At 37.7% G+C, this 13,142-nt stretch overlaps 1 protein-coding gene and 1 non-coding gene across 7 annotated transcripts in view; both read left to right on the forward strand.

Moving 5' to 3' along the window:
* The window catches only part of PARG (poly(ADP-ribose) glycohydrolase), a 147,368-nt gene that overhangs the window by 12,113 nt on the left and 122,113 nt on the right, over positions 1-13,142 (forward strand). For all 6 annotated transcript variants that reach the window (XM_053584978.1, XM_053584977.1, XM_053584981.1 and 3 more), the window contains 3 exons: positions 4,738-4,860; positions 5,260-5,343; positions 9,505-9,579. In XM_053584978.1, the coding sequence (XP_053440953.1) occupies positions 4,738-4,860; positions 5,260-5,343; positions 9,505-9,579 (282 nt within the window). The remainder of the gene's footprint in view (positions 1-4,737; positions 4,861-5,259; positions 5,344-9,504; positions 9,580-13,142) is intronic.
* On the forward strand, positions 8,650-8,756 carry LOC128582703 (U6 spliceosomal RNA). The gene has a single exon (XR_008379150.1). It is a non-coding gene; the product is annotated as a U6 spliceosomal RNA (small nuclear RNA).

Raw genomic sequence — 13,142 nt, forward strand, 5'->3', positions numbered from 1 at the left:
GAATGTGGATACAATGGAAGGAAGGAGAGGTAATGTCAGAGCTAGAGGTAATAAACGAAGAGACAGTAATTATTAAATTGTGCTGTGTGGAAGTGCTTTAGTGGTTCTTTCAAAGTTTGACTTGTGTCTTTTCTAAATCATATTTCTGACAGTGAAAAACCTGTAATAGAAGAACATACTCAAATTTGAAGTTGCTTAATTCCACATTACAACCAGATTTTTCCAAGATAACCCATTTTTGTGTAGACCATAGACTCAAGTTTCTCTTGCCCCTACTATTTATCTGAATAGTTTCTTTAACCTTTTGACTGCCAACAACACCTATGAGTTGAAACAAGATGTTTGTTTGGGGTGAACAACACCCATAGGCGTTGTCCCTTTTGCAAACATAACAGAAAGCTTTACAAAAATTATGAAAAAAGATGAATATTTCTTACTGTTACAAGTGTTGCATTTTTCAGGATAATAAATGGACAGTAGCAGGTCTTGTATCCTAACTATTGTTGGGTTGCTGCATGCCTCAATTGGCATGTTTTGTTTCTGAGCACTCTGCAGTCAAAGGGTTACCCATGAAAGTAATGGTTTAAAAATTGTTATCCTTCATAGCTATGTGGTGGATCAGGATTTTCTTTTTTCTTTTCTTTTTTTTTGAGACAGGAGTCTCCCTCTGTCACTCTGGATAGATGTCATGGCATCATAGCTCATAGCAACCTCAAACTCTTGGGCTCAAGCAATCTTCTTGCTTCAGCTCCTGACTAGCTGGGATTACAGGCACCTGCCACAGTGCCCAGCTAGTTTCTCTATTTTTAGTAGAGATGGGGTCTTGACCTTGCTCAGACTGGTCTTAAACTCCTGAGCTTAAGCAATCCACTGGCCTTAGACTCCCAAAGTGCTAGGATTACAGGTGTGAGCCTCTGAATTTTAACACTGTAAGAGATACAAATGTAAATTGAAAGGTAGATTGATAAGCTTTAGCTATCATCTGTAACTCCTAATTTCTTTTTTTTTTTTTTTGTAGAGACAGAGTCTCACTGTACCGCCCTCGGGTAGAGTGCCGTGGCGTCACACGGCTCACAGCAACCTCTAACTCTTGGGCTTACGCGATTCTCTTGCCTCAGCCTCCAGAGCAGCTGGGACTACAGGCGCCCGCCACAACACCCGGCTATTTTTTTGTTGCAGTTTGGCCGGGGCTGGGTTTGAACCCGCCACCCTCGGCATATGGGGCCGTCGCCCTACTCACTGAGCCACAGGCGCCGCCCTGTAACTCCTAATTGCAAATTTTATATTTTGTAAAGGCTGAGCACTCATAGCTCAGTGGTTAGGGCGCTGGCCACATGCTCTAGGGCTAGTGAGTTTGAACCCAGCCTGGGCCTGCTAAATTAAAAAAAAATAGTGCCTGTAGTCCTAGCTATTAGGGAGGCTGAGGCAAGAGAATCGCTTGAGCCCAAGAGTTTGAGGTTGTTGTGAGCTATGATGTCACCGCACTGTACAGAGGGTGACAAAGTGAGACTCTGTCTCAATTAAAAAAAAACCCCCAAAAACAATAAAAACACACATATATATACACATGCACTATATATGTTTACATTGTATATATTATATATATTTCTTTATATATATGTTTTGTAAAATTGCCTCATTGTCACTTATTGATGTTAGAGAAAGTGAAAATTATTTAAAAATTATAAAAAATAGCTTTTATTTGACTTAGATGTAATGATTTTATGTCATATTTCTTAGGGGAAGAAAGATTTCTGCTATTTTAAAAAGTTTGAAAAGCACAGGGGGAAAAAAAAAAGAAAAGCACAGGGATAGGGTAATAATTGTGAGAATAAAAAAGAAAACAGTTGCATTTTTTTGATGTAAAATTCATAGTACATGGTGCATTATTTGATGTAAAATTCATAGTACATAGTGAATTCTTAAATATGGATGATAAATGAAAAGGAGTTGTTGGTGATGCATGTAAGATTAAGTTTCTTTATGACTGAGAAGATATTAATGGTTAAAAATTGGAGAAAAGATTGAGAGAATTAAATGGTATTTTATTTTTTATTTATTTTTTATTAAATCATAGTTGTGTACATTAATGCAATCATGGGGTACAATGTGCTGGTTTTATATACAATTTGAAATGTTTTCATCAAACTGGTTAACATAGCCTTCACAGCATTTTCTTGGTTATTGTGTTAAGACATTTATATTCTACACCTAAATTGTTGGTATTTTAATCTTTATTCCTTCCTCTCTTTATCACCCTTTACAAAGAAAATCCAAAGCGTAAACAGTCCTTAGTTATAATTCTGAGATGCCAGGTATTAATAGTTGCAGAATCTGAAGTAGTAAAATGAGGCTGACATTTAACTTCAGAAATGTTAGGCAGTCTGAAATTGAGTGGACATGACCTTCAGTGCTTATCAGTAAATGTGCAAGCATGTGCACACGCACACACAGCACATTCTCGTAAAGATGTTCTTTTGTGTGAAGCTTATCAGATACCTGTTCTGTTTCCTCAAATAACATGAGCCATATTTTATAAAATCACCTTTGGGACCTTCTTAAGAGGGTGAAAATGCTTTAGCAAAATTGATGTTTCAGTCACATTGAACTTCAGAATTTTCTTTCTTCCTTGGAATATTCTTATCCTTTGGCTTCTGTGTCTTTATATATTACTGGTTTTCTTCCTACCTCCTTTGCCAGTTCTCATGTTACTTTTAAACTCTTCTTCTGTATGTGACCAGGAGTGTTGGAATTCCTCAAAGCTTTTTCATAGGCTCTCTTTCCTTTTCTCTCTGGGTGGTTTTGTCCACCCTTGTGGTTTTTAATGGTCTTGTGTATGGACAGCTTACCAATTTATTTCTCTTAGATTACAGATGTTTTTATGAAGCTACCTTTTTGACAGTTTTCTTTTTCATAAGATGTTTTCTTTTCTTGTTTATTTTTTTGAAGACAGAGTCTCATCATAGCTCTCTGCGATGTCAAATGATGATGCTGCCATTGCACTCTAACACTGGTGACAGAGTTAGACTCTGTCCCCCCCCAAAAAGGGAGGGACAGTATATACATAGGCATATAGGTACAAAAGTGAATTTGCTATGTTTAAGAAATTTTAAGTTTGCTGGCTTGTCTAGATATATATATTGTTTGGGTAAGAAAGTACATAAAAACACAATGACGTTTGCCTCATAATATAGGTGTTGTAGGATTAAAAGCCTGAGAATACTTTAGAACAGTGTTTTTTTTTTTTTTTTTTTATGAAATTAGAAGTTTTTATTTTTCATAGACCCTTGTGACAAAGCCATCAATTATGTAGTTATTTGAACATTTGAGTTGAGTTCTAAAACTAACTCAAAAAAAAGCAAGGGGGGCGGCGCCTGTGGCTCCAGGAGTAGGGCGCCAGTCCCATATGCTGGAGGTGACGGGTTCAAACCCAGCCCTGGCCAAAAATCACAAAAAAAAAAAAAAAAAAAAGCAAGGGAATCTCTGAGTGTAGGTTACAAAATGAGGCTAAGGCAGACCTAGAATGCGCTTCTTCATGAAATGCAAAGCTGCTGCTGCTGCTGACAGTGGTGGTGGTGGTGGTGATGATGATGTGACACTTAAACCATTGGGAAGATGCACCATCTCAGCCCTTTCCTTTCAGTGGCCTCTAAAGTTGGTGTCAATTCGATGTCCCGTTGTACCAGGTGTCTGCTGATGCTTACCCCTCTGCTAAACTTTACCCCTCTGCTAATCTTTAATTGTCTCGTTCAAAAATGTGTGGACGTTTTCCTTCAAAAACACCTCAGAGTTGCATTTTAGGCATCCAGTCTATATCTTCATGTATTTTTAAATGCAAATAAACTCTTCATTGTGAAGCAACTCAGGTAATTTTGAAGGGATGTGGAAGAACAGTGTTTTTTGTTTTTTTTTTTTTTTTGAGACAGAGTCTCACTATGTCACCCTCAGTAGAGCTGTGGCATCACAGCTCACAGCAACCTCAAACTTAAGCAATTCTTTTGCCTCAGCCTCCCAAATAGCTGGAACTACAGATACCTGCCACAATGCCTGGCTATTTTTTGCTTGTAGTTGTCATTGTTGTTTGGCAAGCCCAGGCCAGGTTTGAACCCACCAGCCCCGGCGTATGTGGCTGGTGCCCTAGCTGCTGAGCTACAGGCACCAAGCCTAGAACAGTATTTTTCAACCTTTTTTTATCTCATAGCACACTTGAACCTATAGTTAAACTTCCGCAGCACACTTAAATTATGTTGATCCAAAAAAAAAAAAAATTAAAAAGAGAATATATTTACTGTGCTTTGACCTTCTTTCAATAATAATTTAATTAATGGTCTTTAAAAATTTTCATGACATACCTAAGATCTCATATCACAGTTGAAAATCACTACTTTAGAATAATAAAGTTATTTCAAAGTGAGGATAAGGTTTTATTGGGGCTGAATGTGTCTAGGAGCAGTTGCATAAATGAGAAGGATGAGAGACTGTTGGCAGAAATTCAGGCAAGAAATGATGGGACCCTGGGTCTTAGATGGGCTGGAGATGGAATACGCAGGACATAGTGACTAGTAAATTAGTAAATGGAGGTTAGGTAAGATAGCTGAAGAGGACTGTTGAAATTTCTAACTAGGAACAGTTTTCTATTTTATAGCATCTGCTTTGGCAACTTGCTTTGTATTATTTCTTAGAAGATACACTTGGTTTTTATGCTCTTACAGTTTTCATGTTTACCCTCTATTTCAGGTAGATCTTTTGCGAGCAGGAGAAGTTCCAAAACCTTTTCCAACACATTATAAAGATTTGTGGGATAATAAGCATGTTAAAATGCCTTGTTCAGAACAAAATTTGTACCCTGTGGAAGATGAGGTAAGAACAAAACTGAGGTTCTGAGCGGCACCTGTGGCTCAGTGGGTAGGGCTCCTGTCCCATATACCAAGGGTGGCGGGTTCGAACCTGGCCCCGGCTAAACTGCAGCAAAAAAATAGCCAGGTGTTATGGCAGGTGCCTATAGTCCCAGCTACTTGAGAGGCTGAGGCAAGAGAATTGCCTAAGCCCAGGAGTTGGATGTTGCTGTGAGCTGTGACGCCATGTTACTCTATCAAGGGCAATAAAGTGAAACTCTGTCTCTTAAAAAACAAACAAACAAAAAAAGAAACTGAGGCTCTTTTAGTCTCTGACAGATAGTTGAGTACTTATTTTTTTCTAATTCTATGATGCAAAAGAATTTAGAATACTTTCCTACTATATTTATCTTTTTCCTTAAAGAATGGTGAACGAACTGCAGGGAGCCGGTGGGAGCTCATTCAAACAGCACTTCTCAACAAATTTACTCGACCTCAAAACCTGAAGGTATGTTCTTTTTGCTATTCTTGTCTCTTACCATGTAGCTCTTAGGGATGGTCTCTGTCTCCTTCCTCAAAGACATTTTCTAATCTTAAAAGACTTAGGTAACAGCATCCTTCACTTGAATAGTGCTTGCTTTTTGGCATTGAGGAATGCTCCTTAAAGAAATTTTTGGCTTCCATTCTACTAGGAAGCGATTAGAAGAATTGAGAGTTGTAAATGACTTGCCTGGAGCCACACATAATAATTTGGAGAACCAGGAATCAAGACCTCTGTTGCTTCCCCATCCAATTTCCTTCAGTCCAAGCTTCTCTTTTATTTTTTTGTTTTAAAAGTATCATGTTTCTGAAATGCCTTTAATAGTAAATCAGGAAAGAATTAAGATTTCAGCAATATTTGCCCAAAGGGAAGCTGAGTTTCTTAATGATTAAAGTATACATTAAGCATTCTGTTTTTTATTGCTCTGAGCATACCTTCTAACAGTTTATTCATTTATTTATTAATCTTATATTTTGGTAATAATTTATTTTTTAGTTTTTTTATATTTCATGTAAGACTATAAGGGTAACCATTAGATTGTTTTTCTTTCTTTCTTTCTTTTTTTTGAGGCAGAGTCTTAGTATGTTGCCCTTACTAGAATGCTGTGGCATCACAGCTCACAGCAACCTCAAACTCTTAAGTGATTCTTAACAGGCTTAAGCGATTCTCTTGCCTCAGCCTCCCAGGTAGCTGGGACTACAGGTGCCCACCACAACACCTGGCTTTTTTTTTTTTTTTTTTTTTGGCAGGCCCGAGCTGGGTTCGAACCTGCAAGCTCCAGTGTATGTGGCTGGAGCCCTAGCTGTTTGCACTACAGGTGCCGAGCCCTTTAGATTGTTTTTCTAATATCTAAAATATTGGAGAGTGTATATATTTTGGTGGGGGGCACTGTACTCATAGGAGCATATTATAAATACATATAAACAGTGATAGAATTTTTTATACTTCCATGAAAATTAGTTTTCATTTTCTTTCAGAGACTTAATTTGTTATGTATAGTTTCTCAGATTTTATAATGTTTTTCTACCTATTCTTGCAAATTATTTGTAAGCATATATACCTTTCTGTAGCTTTTATTTTCTTTCTTTACATGGAAAATGTAGCCATGTTTTTCATGTATTTTGAAAACTATTCCTTTGGGATGGTGTTTCTTTTCTTTTTTTTTCCTTTTCTTTCTTTTTTTTTAAGAGACAGAGTCTCACTTTATTGCCCTCGGTCAAGTGCCGTGGCGTTATAACTCACAGCAACCTCCAACTGGGCTTAGGCAATTCTCCTGCCTCAGCCTCCCGAGTAGCTGGGACTACTGGTGCCTGCCACAATGCCCGGCTGATTTTTGTTGCAGTTTGGCTGGGACTGGTTTTGAACCCACCACCCTCGGTATATGGGGCCGGCGCTCTATCCACTGAGCCATAGGCGCTGTCCAGGATGGTGTTTCTTAATCTTGTAATGGGCTTTTTATTTTTTATTTATTTATTTTTTTTGTGGTTTTTGGCCGGGGCTGGGTTTGAACCCACCACCTCCGGCATGTGGGACCGGCATCCTACTCCTTGAGCCACAGGCACCGCCCTGTAATGGGCTTTTTAAAAATAAATAGATTCTTTTTGTTATTGTTGTTTTTGACATAGAGTCTAACTCTTTTGCCCAGGCAAGAGTGCCATCAGCCTAGCTCATAGCACCCTCAAACTCTGGGGCTCAAGCAGTCCTCCTGCCTCAGTCTCCTGAATAGCTAGGACTGTGGGTACCTGCACAATGCTTGGCTAATTTTTCTGTTTTTAGTAGAGATGGGGTCTTGCTCTTGCTCTTGCTCAGGCTGGTCTTGAACTCCTCAGCTGAAGTGATCCTTCTGCCTTAGCCTCCCAGAGTGCTAGGATTATAGACATAATAAGTCATGCTGCCTGGCTTAGATTTCTTTTAAATGGAAAAATATTCTCAGGGTCTGCTAAGTTTATTTTCTTTTAGCATATTTTACAAACATAAAACTAAATATAAACTTCTTATAATGCTTTTATAGCTGTGGCTATTTGATTTTTTTCCATTTTAGATATAATGAACGATCATTTGATTTATGTTCATCATCGCAGTGAAAATTTATAGTCAGTAGCCTCCTTTTTAAATACAATTATCAGTGTGCAGAATATCCCTTTTTTGCACAGAAAATTTTAATTACAGATGCACAAAACCCAAAATAGTATGCTGAAGACTTTTTTTAGATATTTCGTAGGAATTTTTCTTTTTTTTTTTAGAGACAGAGTTTCACTTTGTCACCCTTGGTAGAGTGCTGTGGCATCATAGCTCACAGCAACCTCCAGCTCTTGGGCCTAGGCGATTCTCCTGCCTCAGCCTTCCAAGTAGCTGGGACTACAGGCACCCCCCACAATGCCCGGCTGTTTTTTTGTTGCAGTTTGGCTGGGGCCGAGTTTGAACCTGCTACCCTCAGTATATGGGGCTGGTGCTCTAACCACTGAGCAACGGGTGCTGCCCTCTTCATAAAATTTTATAATGAATATTTTGTAATAATGGTACATTTAGGCTCAGTGTCTATAGCTTAGTGGTTAGGGCGCCAGCCACATACACCGAGGCAGGAGGGTTCAAACCTGGCCAGGGGCCTACTGAACAACAATGACAACTGCAACAAAAAAATAGGCAAGCGTTGTTGCGGGTGCCTGTAGTCCAGCTATTTGGGAGGCTGACTTAGTGAGACTGTGTCCCTCTCCAACAAAAAGGTACTTTTAGCTATAATTTTCCCATTTTCCCTATGTATGGTGATTTTGGGGTTGACTTTTGGGACACCCTGTATTTTGGTTCATATTTTAACCTAGATGCTTGGTAATTATTTGTATGACATAAGTTTTTCAGGAAATTCTTTGGCAGAATATTCATTTTTTTAAAAAACTTTTTCAATGGGGCAGTGCCTGTTGCTCAGTGGTTAGGGCACCAGCCCCATATACTGAGGGTGGCGTGTTTGAACCCAGCCTCGGCCAAACTGCAACAAAAAATGGCCGGGCGTTGTAGCACTCTACTGAGGGCAACGAAGTGAGACTCTGTCTCAAAAAAAAAAAAAAAAAAACCAAAAAAAGCCTTTTTCAATGATAAGGAGATTTGGAAATTTTTTTGTAATAATTTAACACAGTGGTTTTCAGACTTGTGTATTTCAGTAAAACAATTTGTGTATTACCAATATAAATACACTAGTTATTTATAAATTCTACATATTACTTTAGTAATGTAATGTGTATATTATACAATCAAAATAGACATTTAAAAGATAAAATGGTGCTCGCTTCGGTAGCACATGTACTAAAATTGGAACCATACAGAGAAGATTAGCATGGCCCCTGTGCAAGGATGACACGCAAATTCATGAAGCGTTCCATATTTAAAAAAAAAAAAAAAAGATAAAATGTAATTAGAGGTAAGAATTCTTTCTACTCAACTAACGGATTATCTTGTGTATACCCAACCTTGGAAACCCCGTGTATCAGACTGTCTATTCTAGACAGTTAAAAGTTGCACCAGTAGATGGCATAGTATTTAGACTTAGTTTTCTATAAATGTGTAATTTATGTGACCTGTTTGGGAAAGATAAACATTTATATGTAACTTATAAAATAGCTGATAGTAAAGGAAAAAGGACTATTCTATACTTTAGGCTGGTATTTCTCCATTTTTTTTTTTTGTTATGCCCTCTATCTTAGAATCTTCTTAAATATTTTTTTTCTAATATCTCTCCTCCCCATGAAATTTTAATGCTGCAGGTGTACCATCTGTGTGTGTATATAGTGTGACTCTTTTGATCAAACCATTGTGATATCTAAGTTTTTTTTTTTTATCTCCCAAAGTCTAATTTTTGTCCATTTGTCTGTATGCATTATCCCATACAGAATGTATGTTTTAGGGTGATTGTCTTTTCCTCTTTTACTTGACCTTTCTAATCTCACCTTTCTTAAGTGAATAATAAATTAGTATGCATTCTATTTGTCCATAACTACTGATGTTGTGTAGCTAATGGTAGGAGGAAGGTTGTTCAGCAGTGAGAAATTTACTGGAAGCATGATAGTTCATCAGAGAGGCTATTCACAGGTAATTCACTTGGCTATACGTGAGGTTTTGTTTCTGCTTTTTCCATAGGATGCTATTCTGAAATACAATGTGGCATATTCTAAGAAATGGGACTTTACAGCTTTGATTGATTTCTGGGATAAGGTAAAAATATTTTTATTTCTTTATGAAAATAGTATTCAATTCTATAAGAAAGTTTGAGAAAAATTCCCATAATTCTGCCATATTAACACAATTATTATCTTTTTAAAAAATGGATCTCCTGTTACTTATATCCTTATTTTAGATAGATATAATTGGGAGTTTATATTGAATTTTGTTTTATTCTCTTATGATATGTATGTTATATTATATTGTCAAACCATTACCAGCATTATCAGTGAATGCATAGTATTCCCTGACTAGATTTTGAGATTTTTTTTTTTTTTTTTTTTGATGCAGAGTCTCATTTTGTCACCCTTGGTAGAGTGCAATAGTGTCGTAGCTCACAGCAACCTCAAACTCCTGGGCTTAAATGATTCTCTTGCCTTAGCCTCCCAATAGCTGGGACTATAGGTGCCTGCCACAATGCCCAGCTGTTTATAGAGACGAGGTCTCGCTTTGGCTCAGGCTAGTCTTGAACCTGTGAGCTCAGGCAATCCACCCGCCTCGGCCTCCTAAGTGCTGGGATTATAGGTGTGAGCCACCGAGCCCAACCCCAGATTTTGGGAATTTAATGATTCCTATATTCTCAAACACCTAGGTTGCATCTAGTTTTATCTTGTTCTCAATTACACTTTAGTAACGTTATGTGTATATATATTATGTATATATATTTTCTGTGTTTGATGTTGTTTCATTAGGTGATTCCCCAAAATTAGGTGATTTGGTCAAAGGGCACAAAACTTTCTTGGTTCTGTATACATAGTGTATGCCACAGGGGGTTATAGCAATTTATTATGCTGCTGGCAATGGGATGCAGACTGGGTATCATTCATTTTGAAAAAATGGCAGTATACTTTTAAAAAAATAGATTATTTTGAAAAAGTATAGAATCACAAAGAAATGCAAAGGGACGTTGTAGGCACCTTTCATTCTATCTTCCCCAGTGTTGATCACTTATGTAACTATAATGTAATGTTAAAACCTGGAAATACAGCCCAGTGCAGTGGCTCACGCCTGTAATCCTAGCAGTCTGGGAGGCCGAGGTGGGTGGTTTACCCTGAGTTCACAGGTTCAAGACCAACCTGAGGAAGAGTAAGCCCTCATCTCTAAAAATAGCTGGGTATTATGGCAGACACCTGTAGTCCCAACTATTCAGGAAGCTGAACCAAGAAAATCACTTGAGCCCAAGAGTTTGAGGTTGCTGTGAGCTATGACACCATGGTGCTCTCCTGAGGGTGACATAATGAGACTATGTCTCAAAACAAAACAAAAAAACAACAACAATAAAAAATCAACCTGGAAATAGACATAGATTTTACCAGTTTAATAAGTAGTCATTTGTGTTTATGTGTAGTTAATTGCATCTTGTGTGACTGAGGCTTCTTGTAAATGCCACTACAATCCAGGTAGAGAATTGTTTCATAACTACATGGCTGGGTGCTGTCCCTTAATAGCCACACTTGACCACTTCTAACTCCTGGTAGCCACTCCTGGCAGTCTCTATGTGATTTTTTTTTTTTTTTAATTTCAAATGAGTTATAGTATATAACCTTTTCAAATTGCCTTTTCTCACTCAATGTAATTGCCTAGTGATCTACCCGAATGTATCCATAATTGTTTTCCTTTTTATTGCTGAGTAGTAGTCTGTAGTATAGATGAATCATAATTTCTTTATAATAGACCTATTTAAGGGTGTTTGAGTTGTTTCTAATTTTTTGCTATTACAACTAAAGGTGCTATGAAGTTTCTTGTACGTGTTTTTGCATTAACATAGGTTTTTTTTCTCTAGGATAAAAATGCCTAAGGGTGCAATTGCTGAGTTGTTTGGTAAATGTATTTTTTAGTTTTCAAAGAAACTGCCAAGCTACTTACCAGAGGAACTGTAGCAAATGATAGCAATATACTTTTGCTAAATAATTAAGCTCCCCATCAAAGAAAAATTCTTTCATATTTAATCTATTTGAAAAATTGTTTACAATTTGATTTGTCTTCTCTTCTCATGTTACTTTTAGTCATCCAAACTTCATTTATTAATAATAGAAACTGGAAATAATAGAAAGTAATTTTTTAATTCAACTAATAGTAATTTTTAAATTCTAAACATTTTAAATACTACACAATTTCACAATTTTTGATTATCTAATACAAAATAATTACTGAACTTTGTTGTCTCTTTATGCTTGAGCCTTTCTCTCCCTGGCTTTTTTTGCATTAAATAACTTTGTGACATAAATAAGGTAATTTTTTTTTAACATAATCTCAAGATTTTATTGTCTTCATGATAAAACAAAAGATGTTTAGAACTATATCACTTGGCCCTTTCTCTTCTTATCTCCTCCCAATTCAAAATGCTTGCATCTCTTTTTTTTTTTTTTGTAGAGACAGAGTCTCACTGTACCGCCCTCGGGTAGAGTGCCGTGGCGTCACACGGCTCACAGCAACCTCTAACTCTTGGGCTTACGCGATTCTCTTGCCTCAGCCTCCCGAGCACCTGGGACTACAGGCGCGCGCCACAATGCCCGGCTTTTTTTCTGTTGCAGTTTGACCGGGGCTGGTTCCTAACCCGCTACCCTCGGCATATGGGGCTGTCGCCCTACTCACTGAGCCACAGGCGCCGCCCAAAATGCTTGCATCTCTTAATAGCAGATCTCTTAGATCTGCAGTTGGGCTCCATCCACTCAAGTCTCAGCACGATCTTTGTAGTTTTAGCCTTTTTCCAGGAAATTGGCTTAGTCTGCCCACCATAGATAGCCATAGTCTGCTTCCTGTCATAATGCCGCTTTCCCTGGGCACATAGAGAATCTTTGCTCTTCTTGTACTGTGTCAGTTTATGGGGCTGGTGCTTGCCACATTCCTTTCAGAAAGTCTGCGGGTTTTAGGAATATCCACCATGTTCGCACAAATGCTATCAGCAACAAAAGAAAAGGAGACAATTATTATTTCATAAGTGATTAGTTATAATTTCGAGACGGACTTGCTTGGCTAAGGTGACATAGTTTGCAGTCATGGTCATGCTGTCTCTCTGGACACATCCTGCCCAGTTACCTGTTGTCCCTTTTTCTCTGAAATCAGAGACTGATAATAGCCCCTTATTCCACTTCTCTTCTGAAATTCTAACTTCCTAGACTCACATTTTTCTGTTTGCTTCCTCCAAAATGAGATGTCACCTTTGTTTGAATTTCCATGACGAGTTTTTAAAATTTATTTTGTAGCACTCCCTCTCGTTGTCTTGTTTATTTGTGAAATGTTGACATCATCTAGTAAGTTAAAAGTTTTGTTGGCCAGAAACTGGATCTTACTCAGCTTTTTAGTTCCTCTAGCCCCTGGTATAGTGCTTTATATACAGCAAGTGCTTCATAAATATTTATGGACTTGATTCAATAAATCAAGTATTCATTCATATTGGTTTTCAGGGTTAGCAAGGTCAGAAGTATATTATTGAGAAATTACCAGTTCAAGTATATTTTTGATTTCTGCCTCCATTCACTGCCCCACACACAACTGACCCAAATAAAACCAACATTTTCTCTGAGGTTGTTTAGCTAATAATAGTATTCTCATCA

Source organism: Nycticebus coucang, chromosome 3 (assembly GCF_027406575.1).
Source record: "Nycticebus coucang isolate mNycCou1 chromosome 3, mNycCou1.pri, whole genome shotgun sequence".
In the NCBI taxonomy this organism is placed as follows: domain Eukaryota; kingdom Metazoa; phylum Chordata; class Mammalia; order Primates; family Lorisidae; genus Nycticebus; species Nycticebus coucang.